The sequence below is a fragment of the Diadema antillarum genome, unplaced genomic scaffold, assembly GCF_040938485.1.
Source record: "Diadema antillarum isolate AM-2024a unplaced genomic scaffold, OU_Dant_1.0 scf00000112, whole genome shotgun sequence".
NCBI lineage: Eukaryota > Metazoa > Echinodermata > Echinoidea > Diadematoida > Diadematidae > Diadema > Diadema antillarum.
This window is the reverse complement of record NW_027271001.1, coordinates 4,556,386-4,575,109: the sequence shown is the minus strand read 5'-3', so window position 1 is coordinate 4,575,109 and position 18,724 is coordinate 4,556,386. Positions and strand designations below refer to the sequence as shown.

The following is an 18,724-nucleotide window of genomic DNA, read 5'->3' as shown; positions in this document are numbered from 1 at the left end:
TCAAAAGTTCTCGTTCTTGTAGAGGTCTGTGAGGAGAGTGTGAAAGGGCGTCGATCCGACGGCCTTGCGGAAGAAAATCTGCTCCAAGGTGGTGGGTCTGACGGCGCGCACGCTGGGCAGCAGGAGCAGGAGCTTGCCGAAGCGGTAGGGCTGGGACGGGTGTCGCACGCTGATGTACTTGCTGAGCGCCAGCTGGGACTGGTCCTGTAGCGCCATTACCGACGAGGTTTCTTTAATGCCACTAATGTCTGGAGGAAAGACAACAAACACAAATTAATCATGTGATTAGATAAGGAGATACAATGTATATATGGCAAAAGTCCTCTTCCAGTCCTCAAAAATTCCTCTTAACTTTTTATTTTCTTTCAGTCACAAACGGGCCTACTGTTTTTATTATGAGACGGGGAGCGTCTTCGTTAAACAACAAGCAAACAAACAAACAAACAGATATATTTCAACCGGCAAAAGGACAGAAGACCGCTTTAGGACTTTTGACCATATCAGATGGTCCGTCTTTGTGATAAACTTGCATATTTGGCCTTTGGGAACATAACATAAGACGATGTAGCAATTTGATCATTCGCTGAATAAAACTTCTACACCGATTAACAGATTAACTTGAACATAAAGGAACATAACACACGAGAATGCAAGTATATGTGCACGGTATTTAATATTGAAAAAAATTGGGGTTATTCAAGCGCTTTCCAGTATCGAAACAGCAGTACCAATAGTTTTATACGCCTCGATCTCCATGATCACACTGAAGGCAATTGCAAACACTATATTTTCAAATGCAGTTATCACCACACAACATAAAACCTATGCGGTAGCACTGGTGTTTATTGGTTTAATTGCTGCCGTTTTGATAAATGCGATTACTGAAAGTGGCAATTAGCTGCGAAGAGCGTAAAATGAAACTGCGCCGACTTTTAATCAATGATAGGAGCTATACGCATCACCGAAAGAACGGCAAACATTTCGAGCAGTGCAGCTATGGCAAATAGCCGCAATCATTGTAGATTACTGGAAATCACCGCAGTCACTGCATAATGTCTTATAGAAGCATCACTTAGACCCTTTGTTTCCGTCAGGAACGTACCTGTCTTGAATATGACGATACCCTTGAGACACGCGTACTCCGTCGCGTCCACGTTCAGCTGCTGAAACTTGCTGACGAGTTCCTGCAGAACGCGAAGCTCGCTGGAAATGGCCGCCAACTTCTCGGCCGGTGTGGTGTCGGGTTTCATACCTTGCGAGGAAAGGGAGAACATGCATGTATGCGTGAAAACATCGTTTTGACATTCTAAAATATTAACTGGTGTAATTTTGACAATATCAAATACACACTCTTTTAGAAAGCATGTGATTCCTAAACGGGTTGTAGGGGTTACTTTGACGATTTGCTTGAAACCATCTAAGGTAGATGTTAAGTCATGTTATGATTAGTGGAGTATTTATGACAAGATTTGTGGTTGGTCGAATTGGTACTACAATACATTCATTGATGTCTTTGTATTATATATTTCAAGGTCGTGTACTATTTAAAGTGTTTTTTTTTTTCATTCAATGCAATGGAATTCCCCTAGCTTATGTTATTACTAACACATATTGTTAATTAGTATAAACTGCCCAGTCATTTGGGGGCAATTATTCATTTGTCGTGTATTATGAAGAGTTCGGTTGCAAGTTAAATCCATTTTTGTCACTTTGAGGTATTTATGATTAAGCCTGCTCAAAGCAATGAAAATATTGGACTTTCTCATCATAACTTCAAGAACAATCCTAGTTGTGCAACAGGTGAGGTAATATTGAAGATGTTTCATTTTGCGCTGTCTGGCTGTGATATTTTAAAAAGGCGCATAGCCCCTGTTGCGACTAATCTCTTCATTATATGACATGGTATAGTGCATTCAAGATCATGTACTATTTACGAAATGTTCATCATATTTACACAATAGAAGTATACGAGAGTTAAGTGAAGAGTTGATGTGCCGTGTATTCTCACCTGCTGACGTCATCAAGGCCTGGCCGTCCACAGACATCTGCCATTGAGAGGCGCCAAGGATAAACAGCTCCCTCCATCCTTCTTCTAGTAACGTCAGCTGAGTACAAGGAAAGACAAAATTCCACAGTCATTTCATCGAATAATACAGGTTTTTCATATACCAACGCATGTTTCACTTTAAAGTGAAAACATAGTTCTCATATGTCTGCCACAGCAAAACTGTCGATTGTTGCCCTAAATGATAAAATGTACACAGTCATGTGAATAGAAAATGTGTGAAATTACACGGTATAAACCATAACATGATTTTAGTTGGGTATCGACTAAAAAGCAAATATTACCTTAAATGTTCGCCGGATGTGTACTACAATCTCAGACCATACACGACCGTGTTTGCTACGTATTCTAAGTTTTTATAGATAATCGATTATTTATGATCGACAAATCGGGCCAGATCAGTATCAACCGATCTTCCGCGCTTGAGTGAATCGCTTGCATCTCGATAGAAATTACAATAATTGCTAGAGCACGATCGATCATCACATAACGTTCTACCTACCTCTATACTACTGAATGGGGAGGGAGCTTCAGGAATGAAAGTCGTGTACTAAGTACTATCGAAATTATCTTACACCTCTGATTTTAAATACTCCAAAACAACTCAATTTCCTGGCAAAACGAGTTATCCAGACAAGTTTCCTGGTATGGACTCTTTCGTTGTATTTCAAGAAAATTTCAAGTGGTGGAAGATGAACTGTGAGCACTTCTGAGGATTTTTTTTTTCGTGGAATAAAGTATCACCTCGTATCTTTTTTTTTATAGCCGTTGTTGTTGTTTGATAGTCCGTTGAAGTCTGGTAGACTGCTAAATTCGTGATGAAACTACACACATCATAAAGATGCCACGTGTCAAGGCTGCATGACGAGTGTGAGTTGTTCTTGAATCAAAGTGCTTCTGATTGGGGAAATTGACAATAAAGGAGATCCTTCTACGGCTTATTCCTGTATTCATCAGCCAATTCCGTGTCTGAGGTAGCTCTTTGTCACTTCGGGATACAACGACGGATCTCAAGATTAATGTTACTTTCTGATCATCAAACATTGTGTCCTGTTCAATAAAAAGACCTTTTTTTTTTCATGGCAGCATAAAAGTTAATGTCCTTTCGAGACTGCCAATGTAGCACGCTGTTAAGATGGATAACATCACAAAAACTGACTTTGAAATTATTCTCTTTATACGCCAGATGTTAGCAGTAGATTGAATGTGGACTTTACTATCATCAACAACGGAGAGGTAATTATGAAGACGCTGATCTATTGTGCGTTAATAATACCTATAGCCTAAGTCGCCATCTTGCATTCTCTAAACCATTCCCCCAACACTGGTTTAGTTGTGAAGAGGACTTTTCCAATGGAATAGGAACACGGAACAATGTTTGGTGTTAAGTTTGAACACAATGCGCCAAACAGTAAAGGTAAATGTATAATGTACGAGAACTTAACCCATTCTGCAGATGTTGTAAAATGTATCCACTAGGTCAAAAATGATTGTCTGTGCATTCTCCTCATGCATTCACTTTTGAAGCAAATTATGCGTCAATTAGTGTTGATAATTCAGGGGGAGTCTGAAACCACGAGGTAACGCGTGTGTATAATAGGCTTTATCTACACGGTTCTACACCTCTGAAAACTTTGATCGATCCTGTTAGTTAATCTTAAAGGACAAGTTCACCTTCATGTGTACATGTGAATCAAGAAAATAATGTTCCCCTTATCACATGTCAGTGACAAATCCAGGGAATGTGTACTTTTCTTTTCCCCAAAGATGAAATTTTGTGAAATTCTCTCTATATTTTCCTTATATTGTTCTACACCTCGAACATACCGTACACTGTAGTAATCTTCTCATCCAACAGTGACTGCGCAGAAACTTTAGAAATTCCTGTGTTCTACTTATTGCTGCATTCACTCAATCCACATGTGTATGAAGGTGAACTTGTCCTTTAAGGTCGTCTGAAATCGCTTCACAGACTTACCTGATCCGAGTACGGGAGACTAACGAAGGCGGGAACGTTTTTCACCCACTTGATACTCATGAAGAGCAACCGAGCCGCCGTCTCGCAGACGGCCTCCACGGAGCCGTAGGATGGAGGTATCGGAGGGATGGGTTCGTGCGGGTACTGGCGGGAGGAGATGGCATCAAAAAGTTGGGTTTTGTTTTGTTTTTGTTTTGTTCTGTTTTGTTTTTTGCTTATGATGTAGTCCCTTATCTATTCTATGTTATGTTTTGTTGGAAAAAAAGAAGAACGACAATAAATGTATTGAATTGAATTGAATTGAATTGAATTAAACAGAATGGATGAGATTAAAACTACATGTACTGCCCATGTTGCCTCTTCTATTGTCTTGTCTACTGACTTCACTGCGTTTCAAACACTACTTTCGGAATCTGAATTTAGGTAAAGGTGCCCAAAACGAGACCCTTTTGTTTCAAGCAGTGAGGACGTTGTAATCGTGTAGCTGCATGTAATTCTATCGTTAATCTTACTTGGAATGATAAAAAAAAAATGAATCTAAATTGACAGTGGAAACCTTTGTTTCACTGTGGGATTATTATTAGGGCATGGAATGGTTACATACAAATTTTACTTCATAGCATGCAGCTTTTCGGAATCCACATTCTCCGATATAGCTGTTGATGGATCTCTCTATACTTTCAGCAAGGCAAGATCATTGCAAAAAAGATGTCTGAACAGATGGATAAAGTTGCTTTCTGTAACGTCTTATCAGCATGAATCAAAATGGAATGAAATTCAACGAGATTGGACTGGATTTATTCTGTAACTTGTGAACAACAAGTCTCATAATACATAACTTATGGCACGTTTTCAAGGAGAATGAAACCCAGGCATGCATGTAGATTTAATAAATTAATTTCAGCAGTTTTGAACAATCCGTTCACCAATAATGAAATCTATAAGCGTGGTGCAGCCCTTGCAGCTGCATGAGAAGACTATACATTTTATATAGTTTGTGACGTCACGTGTGAAGAACGACATACAGAAAATATAACGAAAATTCTTCATTATATTCACTTTTCTAGTATAACACTGTATATAATGAAAGATTACTTGAACTCTTTCACAAAGGGGGAATAATATTACCTTCTGCATAATGTCAGCTAACAAGTCGAGGGAAAGTGTCTTTTGCATTTAAAAAAAATCTTTCGTTTAATTGTCTTAATATTTTTCTTTCTATCGTTCTTTATTTCTTATGTGACGTCACAAAGTCTCTTAGTCTTATCAGTTAGCAACGACTTTGAATGGCTTGTCTGGTTTTCCTTAAACTTTCAATGATGCGTTTATAATACTGTTACATACACTCAATCCACATGTTTGTATAAACTGTATTTGGGTTTCATTTTCCTTTAAGAACCATGTGATATTATTGTTATTATTATGGGAATTGCGCCCTCACCTTTGGCGTCGGGTAGCATGGCAAGGCTGGTGGGGGAAGAGGGAAGTAATCCCCCGAGTTGACGATGATGCTGGGGTAGGGCTCCATGCTGAGCAGAGGATGGAAGAGTGCGGGTCCGGAGAGGTAGCCACCGGGGAGGATCGGCGGTGGAAGGTCTCCGGCCGCCGCAGCGGCCGCCGCGGCCGCCGATTCCTTGAGGTACAGCGCCATCTGTTTTTTGATTGTCGAATTGCGCGGACCACGCTCGTGTTGTACGGCTGCAAAGTATAAGATGAAAAGAGGGGGCAATATTTTTATTACTGTAGCACCCTTCAATATGATAACAACCTTATAGGCAACAATTGTCAACTGTAATGAAATAGTTCTCAATCAAAACTACAAAGGCTTTCAACCACAAATGTAACGAGCACATCAACCATAAAATCAGACCATCACGTCATAAAATCCGACAATAAAATAGTAAGAATCGAAATCAACCCTAAATGTAATATCAATTAAACTATTCATGTAACACACATTGATATCAATTTCCCTAGTGGTGAAAGTTCACTGCTTCAAGGGTTAGTTTTCCGCCAGTTGATATGGGTGTTTTTATTGCAGTTATTACAATCTTCTTTGGTGATTTATCATTATAATTTTATTGTGTCATTACCCGTTGAGTCTATATCCCTTTCTCGTCCAAGATCAAGTCCGAGTCCCTGGATTAACGCACACAGTCACGCAAACACACATGCATGCATACACGTGCGCGCACAAACACAAACACACATTCACAATTTCTCTTTTTTTTCTGTCTCTAAACCAACCTCCCCATCAGACCCACTCAACGAAAACTACAGAATTTCACTGTTCATAGAATAATTTCATGTATAATAACCTATAAATGAATGTTTCTTCTGATTCAGTCTGAGGGCAAAATGAAAAATGGAGGGAACAGTAAGAGGGATTTTTCCCCTTACAACATATATCGTGTATATAGCCTTCAGGTTCAAAACCAAGCAAGTGCTATCCGCCATGCAAAGTTTGCATAGAGTTATCTCTATGAACTGTGGCGGAGTAAATCCAAATAGCAAAAATGAAGATGTCGTGGAAGATAAATCAAATCTAAGAGCAAAGCCTCGATAGGTGGTCTTGTCCTCTTCTGTAAAGTGTCGAGTCACCATTTTAAGTGTTCGAGTTCGAGATCGAGTTCGAGTCCGTGCCCTTGTCACAGTCTCCAGCGTTACTTTAAAATGTAATAATGATGGTGATGATGACGACGACGACGACGACGATGATGATAAAGATAATACCATCTTCACCCCCAAACCGATTAATCCAGACTGCGTGGCACTCTATTATGGCACAATTCGTGGGAACAATCCATATAGTGGTTACTCTCTAAAGTTTTTGATATGACAAAACCAAACAATTCCAATCTTTATAGTCTTCGTTCATGCTGCACTTAAAAATGTGTTTTTAATCTTAACTGTTTATTCATGTATGATACATCGTTTGGAACATGACAGTTATTCTTTAATGTAGTATATCCATTTTGAAAAAGTAGCCAGACTCCTAATTATGACACTTGCAGCCGTGGCGATTATTGATTCGATTTTGTCAGAATTTGTTGAGATGCACATCTAATCAATACTTTATGATATGACATGACATTACAAATTCAGAAATCCATTACTCATAATAGGCCTATGAATATAATATGGCTGAAAATGTTATGACACGAAAAGTCCCTCACACTTGTCTCATGACCTATTCATCTAAAAGTACGCATGGAGCAAAGACTATCACAGTCAGGGGCTCTAGGAAATCTTTAAAAAAAAACTTGAATAAAAACAACAGAACCAGTGGCACTGTAAAGCTTATAAACGTCTTGCATTAAACCTCTGCTTGACCAGAGGGCCACTTATGACTAATGAACCGGTTACCATTGTGGCCGAAGTTACGATGTCCTATTTTCAATCGTTACATTTATCTTTAAAAATTGATGTTACTGCACTTACGATTGGCAAGAATCACAACTATAAAATTTGCCGTTAAAAGTTATCGCAGTCGCGGTTGGTAATTCCAATAGAGGAATAGTTGTTATTGACATTTACGGGTGAGAAATTACCACATTTACGGTTGCTGCTACGATTATGATTGAAAATCATTTCATTTAAGGCAGTTGTTACAGCAGTGGTTTTCATTACATTTATGGGTGATCATCTACATGGCAGTAACAATGTTAAGCAGACAATGAGCACAGGAGCGTATTGTGTTCTTTTATATCTGGACGAACACGTGCTGCTACCATGCTGATGCCATATTGTAGCCCTTTTTTTTTTCTATTCTACTTTTCGCTTTTCTATTCCCTTGTTACAACCACAGTGTATGTATAGCCTTGATGAGTTACGCCATGTAGTTCAGAGAGTGTTTATTATAATTATCATTACTATAAGTTTTCTCGGTTACTTTCGTTCTTTTTCTTTTTAACATATTTTGATAATTGGAGCAACCATTTTCACTTGGCTCTTGGTCACTGAGCTGAAGCATTTATTTTTTTTGGTCAAATTTTGAACCGAGTCATTTAGACTCATTTTTTTCGTGGAAATCATTTGTTGATACGGGTCATTGAAAGATAAACCAGGAGCATACAATGCAAGCAATATTTCTTGTCAGCTCCGGTATATATTCGTCTTTCAAATTCGCGAAAAGACAACTTTTTTTTTTTTTTTTTTTTTGGGGGGGGGGAGATAGATGCATTCGATACAAAAATATATTCTTTTTCCCCCCCAAAAAATGGTCGTTTGTACTGGGTAGCTCTTAGGTGGCAACATCATGCCGGGCTATGCAGAAGAAATCCCTGCTGAAAAGAAACCGGTGTCTAACAGCGTGTTCACAATGTGGTCACAATATAGTTGACTTTATTAAAACGCTTGAATTTATATGTGAAGAGATTTTACACTGTGTTGACACTGTGTTTCACATTGTGTTTCACACTGTGTTGACACTGTGTTTCACATTGTGTTTCACACTGTGTTGACACTGTGTTTCACATTGTGTTTCACACTGTGTTGACACTGTGTTTCACATTGTGTTTCACACTGTGAGACGCTGTGTTCTTTCTAGCAGGGATAGATGGGTGTCTGTAGGGACGTCGCCTTATTCCCGTCTTTCATAATTTTGCTTCTCAAGCTTACGGCCAGCCTGGGTTTTGTCAAGAGGTGGTTTGTAAGGTCTCCTGTTTATGTTCCGATTGTGACTATGCATGTTAGTGTTGGGAAACATATAATCATAACATATAAAGGCATTATACCGCACATGCAACATATACAACTGTACATCTTCAAAGTACAGAAGAAATGCAAGGAGACATAAATGACAGAGAACATGAAGAGAGAATTACCCCTGCTAGAAAGAACACAGTGTCCCATGCACAGTGTGAAACACAATGTGTGCACAGTATGAAATCTCTTCACATTATTAGTTTCGGGCGCTTTAACATTGTGAACACATTGTGAATAATCAATTCACAGATCGAAACGAAACATTACTATATGAACACTCTGAAAAACCACACCACAGTGTGAAATCATCTACACATTAATTGTTAAATTCGACCGTTTTTCGCATAGTCAACTAAATGTGGCCGCATTGTGAACACACTGTGTTCTTTCCAACAAGGGACAATATTCTGAACACGAGGATGAAAACTAAGTTTGTTTATATGAGACCTTTGAATAGAGCTGTCTAAATGTCACTTGAACAACCGTACAATCCCTGCCATCTGCATCTACATTTATTTTCATTGGACTGTAAACAAGGCAATAATTGTGATCATTTGGATCGCTTTCACGTCCGTCCACGTGCTGTGTTAATTGCAAATAAGGGAAGTTAATTATCTCCACGCCTGGACGTTCGCTGCCCTCTCTTTAAGCAACCTCTCAAAAGAAGATGCAAGCTGGTTAGATTTTTTTTTCTTATCTCCGTGATGCGATTACATGTGCTCTATATGGGTACCCTCTTCATTAAGAGTACCTACGAGTATCCTCTTTATCAAAAGTTCCTTGAGCTTTTGATGCAGGTTTATTATTCATTGTTACATTAGGATCGGGATCTTGACTGATTTCCGTTCCAACTTGTCTCAGTGAAACTTTTAGAAAGAGTTCGAGTAAGAAAGGAGCAGGGGAAGACTGGAAAGGTTGGGAAGAGAGGGAAGAAAAAGGGGGAGAGAGTACAGTTCTTTAAGGTAATCACATGGGATTAACGGATCAGTGTATGCTAATCCCATTATCTCCCTCTGACTTTGATCTTGCGGATGGTGCGGCCGAGTCCTAACGCAAAAATATTCAACTTCTTATACCCTCCCCCTTATTTGCTTACAGTAAAGCCAGCTTCCATCTTTTCATGCCTGATTAGCACATTAACGAGCTTCTTTTGATTCTGTGTTCTTCATCTTTGGGCCAACCAGTCTCAGCTGGGAGTTTTAATGCCCCCCAAACAAAAGTAATCCTTTTAAAACTACCCGTCTCTATCAGAAACTGGCGCCGAGATGCACTTGTGAATGACATTGTAAGTCCGTGTGCAATGTAAGTGGTTGAAGGTCCCCCTTTTTTGTACCATTATTTAATTCGATGAAGCGCCTACTGGTATCGTACTTTAAATTCTACATGTGACAATATGACGTGAAATAGAGATGTTCCCCCCGCACTTCCGATGTCCATTCTTTTATTATTCTTTCTGGATAAGTGTATCCGTTTGGTAGTTTGGCAGATTGCTAACTTATCATGGCGTCCGATAACTTTGGACACACAGGTTACCTCTTTCGACCATGGACTCGTTCATAGCACAAGGTCGAATGTTACACATTATTAATGTCGATTAGATGAGAATGTGAAATCATACCACCTGTATGATATAGTTTTTGTTGTTTTTACCTCTCCCCTTGAAGTGAAGAGAAATTTGATAAATTGATTTGATAATTTTGCAACCAACCTGAACAAAATTATGTAACTAAAATATGCTTCAGTGGATAAACCTTTTTTAAAGGCAAAATTTACCATTTGCACATGAAACAAAAACCCAGCATTCGTACTTTAAAATAGTTCTGAAATGTGAGTTAGGGATAGAAACATCCATTGTGAAAATTTGAATCCGTATAATCAATGTTGAATATTGTTAAATACACAAAATGTGAACAATAGCTATAATAAAAAAAAATTCAGACTAAACCGTCTACAGTCAGGTTTATTATTTACATTTTAGGCTTTATTGCGAAAATTATGTATGGTAAGATTTTTTTGTGGTATACAGCAGACCAACACATAATTATTATGCATCAAATGTGATATTTTAAACATTTTTCAAGTCACTGCTCCCAAGGGTAAACAGGGCTTTTAAATAATTTATAGCGTATGATCTACTAACGATGAAAAGCAATGATTATAATGCAAAGATAAAGAAACAAACACGTAAATGCATAGTTTGTGGGACTGCAACGGGGCTGGCACCTCGAGCCGTGCGAAATAAAAGCCAAGACTATACTCCCGGTATGATAGCTTGTACCGAGTTTCGATACGAACGTGAAGTGGTGTCGAACGAGGCAATCGATCTCCACTTGATAACGACTTGACGAGAGAGATCAACAATTCACAGTATCGATCGTAGTATCGATGCCTTATCAATCATGCGGTTACAGCGGCAACATATTCATCATTTCTTTTATAACATAACTCCAAACCACATTAATCACAAGGAAATTAGTTTCTTCCTCCGTGGCTGACAGAAATCTTTTTCATTCAAGGTCTATATCATATAAAATATCTACTTGTGTCTAGGCTGGTGTGATATATACAGTAAACATGACTGATGTATGAATGAGATCATTATCCAAAACACCAGGCCATAAGAATCATACGTACAAATTGGCTCTTAGCCGTTATTGTCGAAGAGTCGATGTCAGTAAGTAAGACGTACCCTCAAAAATAAAATCCTGTAAGTTACAAATGTGATGAGATTGTGGTATGGTGGTCGAAGAGGGAGACGACTCATTCTATTTGAATTATAATATAGCCAACATTTCACTGTTGTCACTTCGCGATGTAGCATCATTCATCTCAGTGTAAGACTCACGATTGAATTAGTGTGTGGGACCAAGAAGTATGACGAACCATATTATATCATTGAGAAAAATGTAAATCTACTTTCATCAGAGCTCACTCACTACATCGTGTCGTCTGCTGTTACGCCAACGGTGTTAGGAATTGATTTCGTCAAATGTCTTCGTCTCAGGACCCCTTGCAAGCTAATGAAAGCATGTCATAATAATGTAACGTGCATTGTGCAAGAGCGTGATATCTCTGGTAGAGCTATGCTGAATATGTATTACACACACAAAGCATCTCCCGATTTGAATAAAATATAATCAGAATATGTCGCCTAAGTAAAAATATAGTAAAATTTAAAAATTAATGTATGAGCTCATGTGAGCTGTTTAGAATATCAAGCAATTTCAAGTACAGGAGGCTGCAACGGAGTGCATACGGACTGAAATTCGCCGAACACCAGAAGTGGAATGTCCAAATCGCCTTCCCAATGCCTGCACAATCAGCAGGACAATTTATTTCCGTAGGACGCATATTCCGCAGACACTTGGCGCCACTCGAGCTACAGTTACCTGCGTGGACGCCACAATGCAGACGATGCGGCAGGTAAAAAAAAAAATCCCACATATACACGTATACATGTCTGGTCTGCAGTCGGCTTCTTGTGTCCCTGCGTTTGTTTTGGCTTTTCTTTATTCAACCGAGGACCACGTCAGTTACTCTATAAACATTTCGACGGCAAGGAACGGCTCTGTGAATAAACTCCATGTCAGTCACTGACATCTCAATTCTACTTTTTATTATCATCATTATTGAAAGCGCCCCTTATCGCCCTTTTCTTCCACCTTCGTTTTCTTCCTCCGCTAAATAGTTTGAAGAGGTGAGCTGGTTTTAGCGGTGGCTCTTCTTTTGTCACCGGCACGTCGGCTATTTGCGCAGCTGGGAGAGAAGAGGCGCTCTGCAACGATTAAAACATGTCCCGCGGTCCGTGCAGCGCTCTCGCTCTCTCCCTCCTTCTCTCCCCCCCCCCCCCCGACAACAAATACTAGCAGAGGGAGAGAGAGATGGAGAAATTACAGTGGTAAGAGGTTGAAGATGGTTCTCTAAAAGTCAAACAGACGAAAATGATATCAAACAGTGCTGGTTGTGACTAAATGTCTGTCCACAATCGCCCTTTTTGCAGCAACTGCATGCGACTTGCATTTGCGAGGAGCTGCAGAATCCAGACGACTTTTGGAAGATACCATAGCATCATCATACATAACTGGTGCACGTCACCATGTCACGTAAAGTCGCTTACTTGATCGATTATCAATGTCTAAACATTCCGTTCGGCAAATATGAAAAACCAAAACAAATAGCAAAAGATGGGTTATGTCATCTGCAGAGGGGAAAAAATAGCCCAAATAAATCAAATGAACGTGCAAAATCACAGTATATGGACAAGATAAGGTAAATGGTAAGTATGAAAAGTATTGAATAGGCGATGCAATTTCTGGGACTTGAGTAAAACGCACCCCCACCCCCACCCCCACCCCCCCCCCCCTCAAAGCGGGGGGAAAATCAAAACAATACAATGGAAGAGTTTAGACGCTCATTGCTCCAGAGCTGGTTTTCATTTGAATTCCGCCAAGTTACGTCCGCGTCCTTTCCCCGTACAATGACTTCACACCACAGAACAGTAAAACTTCTACATTGGATTGAATTCGTCATCCCTCTCCTCCCCCCCCCCCCCATTTCTCTCTTGAGCTATTGACTAAAATGTCTGACATACTTCAAGGAAGCCATCTTCCTCATCCAACGTTTTTTGTTGCTCCTTGACGCGTTCCCACTCTTCCAATTATGCACCACTCTTCAAGGAGCTTCCAAGCTGATTAACTCGGCCCTGACAAGTACCTGGACAACTCGGCACGGAAGCCCTACTTCTCAGCGTCCGATCCGCCCCCTTCGGCCTTTCCCCACTCCGTGTGCTCAAGAAATTTGCACGTATTTACCTTTCCGCTCTTCACCCCCTACTTATCCAGGTTGACTTCGAACTCAAGTGGGTGAAACTTCTTCACACCGCTTACCGTTCCCATCGCTCCGTTCCACACCTATCACAGGGGGGTAACCAGAACCACTAAACTCAGACTAAGGGGTGGGGGGGGGGGGGGTAGTCTTAAACTTGTCGCATCCAACTCTTACGATTGATCTACAGGTGAGAAAATATAAATCGAATATGTCAACTTCCGAGCAAATAATGATTTTCTGAAAGTCGAAAACGCGCTAGCTTCCTTAGATTCGAACCTAATTCCCCCCTTATCATCATGCACCAGATCATGTGTGTGTGTGTTTTTGATTTTTTGTTAACTTTGTGCCTGTCCTTTATTTCTCATGCCTGCATAATGGATGATGGTTAAAATCAGAGAAGCATTGAGCATCGGTGTAGGCCTACTGTGTTATTACTTTTAATCTGTCGAGAAAAGTGTCTTATAAGACGATGTTTTATGCAAAATTATTCATCTAGGATTCATTATTCTCTTGGACCTATAGAGGGTAAGAGGGTGAAATTCGGCACGTTTTAATTATCGGACTTAAAACGATGCCATCTTTCCGTACAATAAAAAAATGTACATAAGATCTCTCTTGCGTGCCATGTATTTAACGGTTCAACGTCCCTTAAACTTGAGTGCATCAAAGTTTTGTTGCTGAATTCGACTGTCAAACAAAGATACACGAAGGGAAGAGGAGGGTGCGGTAACACCCCGCGACACCCCAAGAGTGCCTCGCAAGTCCATCTTTCCTGTCCTTCGGTATTTTTTTTTTCTCTTCGTGACGCCCTGTGCAAACACGAGAACCGTGCTAGCACCCTCTCCAACACGATTAGCAGTGGTATTACCACTCACTCAGCTTTAACGATACTCTACTAACCAGTTGCTAGTAAATACTTGAGAATTTTGTGGAGCCCTTTCTTATTCTCCTTCTCCCCCGGTGACAAGTCATCGGGTATGTTTGCTCATTGGTTAGAGATACGGGGAACTGTCTGCCAATCATAGTATCTCCTGAACTCTTTCTCGGGGTGTGCTCGACGATTCAACCATAGAAAAAATATCGATTTCGCTCTGCCTTCTGTTTCTTTTTCGTTTTTTTTTAAGTCTATTTCGTCACCCATCAAATCGGGAGGGGAGCTGTGGTCAAACTTTCGTATTGGTGGGTTTGTGGTATACGTGACAGTTAATAACTTCAAAGTCGCAGGAGTTGAAATGGCAGCAAAACATATTCAGGGATGGGGGGGGGGAGGGGAGGGGTAGTTGTTGCCGCCCCCCCCCCCCCCAGTTACTATCAGATCTATGAGCTCACTACGGCTTTCTGTCTTCGTGCAGTGGTATCATCGCAGACAAGTGCCATCGAAAATATTGTGAAAGCAATATGACACGCCATACCTAAGTCTGCATATCATTAATTTCTTAATGCACTACATGCACGCGCTTTTGTTCATCACATAAACCTATTTGTTGCAATATCTCGTTCTACTGTTCTACTATTCAATGATAATTTGTCGCCATGTCGTCACTCATCCTGAATTAGGAGATGAAAAGTAGTCCAACAACATATGAACAAGATCGGCAATAAATCAACCCTGCCATTTTCTTAACGCACTTTATGACTGTGCGTCCTTCTTCCAATGGCCTTAGATATGCTTCTTTTAGCGTTGTCTCTCGCGGCCGCTGATTGGTCAACTTCATCCCTACATGCATATATCGTTCTTCCCATGTCCTTAAATCTCTTTGTCTTCACGTTATCTCTCGCGGCCGCTGATTGGTCAAATGTCTCTTTTTCAAACATGGGACAGGATCTTCATTGTGGTCGAAAGTCTCCCTTTAAATCCAGAAGAAAACGATGGAGAATAAGAAGAGGAAGAAGAAGACGTGAGCAAACTATTGTGGAGCACCACCCCCAGGTGTGCTGCTACTTCTTTGAGTCTTGCTGGTTTTTCCCCCTTCGGGCTGGCCCGGCTCTATCATTCTGCCTTTTAGCCGCTAAGTGTGTTTATCTTCAAGCTTTTCACTCAATTGAGAATCTGCCTTTTCTTTCTTCCTTCCCTCCTGTCACGTCATTTTTGCTCTCCCCGCTCATTCAACCCCCCCCCCCCCCTCTCTCTCTCTCTCTTTGTCAACGAAGTGATGTTTCATTGTGCATTGTTCGTGATGTCGTCTCAAGCCCAGAGATAGACGGAAGACGATTCTTCCGAATCGCCCGGACTGGGGAGAGAGAAAGAAACAGAGGGGGGGGGGGGGGGCGAAAATAAGAAGGGATGCGTTCAGACGACCTACATGTTCCCGTCGGACCTGGCCACATGTCAAACAACAAACCTATCTGCCTATAGACAGACGAAACATCTTATCTGATTCCGCTTTAAACAAGTGTTCAGAAGACGGTCTCATCTTAATTGCCGGACTAGTTTTCTTGCCGCCGAAAACTGACCATCGTGAGAGGAGAAACTTGCCATGAAGAGGAGCTAATCGTTGTCACCTCTGCATGGTGCTATATTAGGACACCTCCGGCTGAACACGACCATTGATCGTCACTTAGAAACGGGTGGAGGGGGCGGGGGGCGGGAAGAGGAACAAACGTGTGAGTTTGCTGTCTAGGTATACCTGTCGTGTTTAGATTTCACGTATTTAACATTTCTCCGCTAATCGCGAAGGCTTCTAAGGTGAGGTTGACACCTTCGTCCCCCTTCATCCCGGAACAATTATCCAATTGTGATTCGGCGTGTTTGTTCGCTGGGTAATTGAAATCCGGCGACTTTTAATTCGTTGATACGCGTCAAAGTAATGCGCCAAACTGGCACGTAGGGCTCAAAGATTTTTTTTCTTTCTTTCCAATGCAGCATTTCAGAAGCCCCGAATGATTTGTCTATTAAATGGAATCAATCAACGTCGATCGGCATAATAATGTGCGCTGTCAAACGAACAACTGTAAAACTCTGGTCTTTTACCTAATAGTATCATCTGCCTATCACACCTCCCCTGCCCCCCCCCCCCCCCCCCCCACTCACCCTCTCAGCCCATCCACTGAAATGACACTGTCAAGGGACATGCATGCTCAACCTCCATAGTGGTTCTATAACATTAGTTTGTGCTGGACAGTATTAGTTGATACGCGCTATGCCTTCGGTATTGATCTACCTCTTGATTATTTTGTTTTTGTTTTATCAGAAAGACCATCTATTACTATATCGACTCGACACCTACAGTTACACACAATGCAGAAAGCAATCTTCTGCAATTGACATGGTTCACCATAAGTCTTGAACATTGCCTCTCGGAAAGAAAAAAAAGAAGAAGGCTCGTTCGCTCGTTTTCAAACAATACTTTTCAACAAAATCTGTGCCACTGTCATAAAGTAGTAAACTTAACGGAATGTATTATTGCAATATGACTGCTGTGAAAAGAAATCGTCACGAATATCGGCGTTAGGTCTCTCTACAAGCATGACAAGCATGTAAATACTACGACGTTTTACGTTTCGCATCACCAAAAAGGCCAGCTTAATTGATTACTCTCAACTCTTTACCTTTACCGATCACAATGTATGCCGTCATCATCTTCGTCGCCGATATCATCATTTCCATCATCATCATAATCATCATCGTCATCATCGTCATCATCATCATCATCATTACGTGTATTTTCATCAGCAGCAGCAGCAGCAATAGCGGCAGGTGCAAACTACATTAATCATTATTTCATTGGAAAATGAATGACCGGATAAGTTAAGAAAGAGAAAGTCTGTATAGTAACTATGACAGAAGAAAGGAATTAAAAGAATGAAACTATTATCACCATCATCATCATCATTATCAATATCATCATCTTCGTCGTCGTCGTCGTCGTCGTCGTTGTCATCTCCACTGCCTTATCATTAATCCCTCGGTTATCTAAGTTCCTTACTTTCGATATCTCGGCTGTGACTGTGTTTCTCTGCATATTCATCGTCCTTTCTTCCTCTGGATATTGTTTGGTTTTTATTTCTGATCTTTATCGTCTCCATCACAATTTTGCTCATTTTCGTCATCACCAGAACATTTTGTTATTATTCTCATTATCATCATCATCAGCACCATCAGCATCATCATCATCATCTTCTTCTTCTTCTTCTTCTTCTTCTTCTTCTTCTTCTTCTTCTTCTTCATCTTCATCGTCATCGTCATCATCATCATCATCATCATCATCATCATCATCATCATCATCAATGCTTTCCACATTATCATCATCCCTTTGTCTTTCAATGTTCTTTTTTTTTCATCATTCTGGTAATCTACTCTTTTTTTCTCCTTCTTCTTTGTCACGATCAGGCTTCTTCGGTATCGTAATCATGCGAGTGATGTGCTGTTATCACCCCTTGGTGTTTGTGTGACAGTCCTCTGGGTCTTGTCGAACATTCATTGTCCTATTTATACGTAAAGCTAAAGCCGCGGTGTTCTGGACTCACCATCTTTGTTCATGTCAACCTGTAGACACTTCTTCAGTCGGCACGCCCTGCACTGGTTCCGGTGCGTCTTGTCCACGGGGCAGGGCCCGCCCCCGCTTCTGTTCTTGCACACGTAGGTCCGGTTCCGGCGGATGCTGCGCTTGAAGAAGCCGCTGCAGCCGTCGCAGGCGTACACCCCGTAGTGCTTGCCGGAGCTCCTGTCGCCGCACACTTTGCACGGGATGTCGAGAATGCGACCTGCCGGAGGAGATGGAGGGAAGGGGAGAATTGGGGAAGAAGGAGAGAGAAGAAGTGATGGGAGGGAGTAGATGGAATGAGAAGATAGATTACCTGTTGAAGATTAACACCACTTAATGCCGCATTATACTTTCATATGTTTTACTATATGTATTTCAATTTTCAGTGTTCATGTGTATTGGACCCCATGGAAATACAGAATCATTCTAATAATGAATCTGAAATAGGCCATCCATCTATTTTGTAATCTTTGATTTTCTATGTATGATTTAAGTTTTCTGTGTGCTTTTTTTTAAATGTGAAATGGAAATAGATAAAAAATAGACAAACAAACGTGAATGAAATGCAATTAGACACAAAATAATTTCAAACTTTCAAAAGAATTAAAAAAAATCAAAATAAAAAAGTTGTGGGATAGACATTGTTTATATACTTAACCGTTT

General features: G+C 40.6%; 1 protein-coding gene across 1 annotated transcript in view; it reads right to left on the bottom strand.

The window, feature by feature from the left end:
* LOC139719643 (nuclear receptor subfamily 2 group E member 1-like) overlaps positions 1-18,724 on the bottom strand; it is a 40,294-nt gene continuing 21,570 nt past the window's right edge. Inside the window, exons 2-7 of the mRNA XM_071631049.1 lie at positions 18,045-18,281; positions 5,485-5,741; positions 4,044-4,187; positions 2,009-2,105; positions 1,103-1,252; positions 1-248 (exon numbers count right to left, since the gene is read on the bottom strand). Of these exons, the coding sequence (XP_071487150.1) occupies positions 1-248; positions 1,103-1,252; positions 2,009-2,105; positions 4,044-4,187; positions 5,485-5,741; positions 18,045-18,281 (1,133 nt within the window). The remainder of the gene's footprint in view (positions 249-1,102; positions 1,253-2,008; positions 2,106-4,043; positions 4,188-5,484; positions 5,742-18,044; positions 18,282-18,724) is intronic.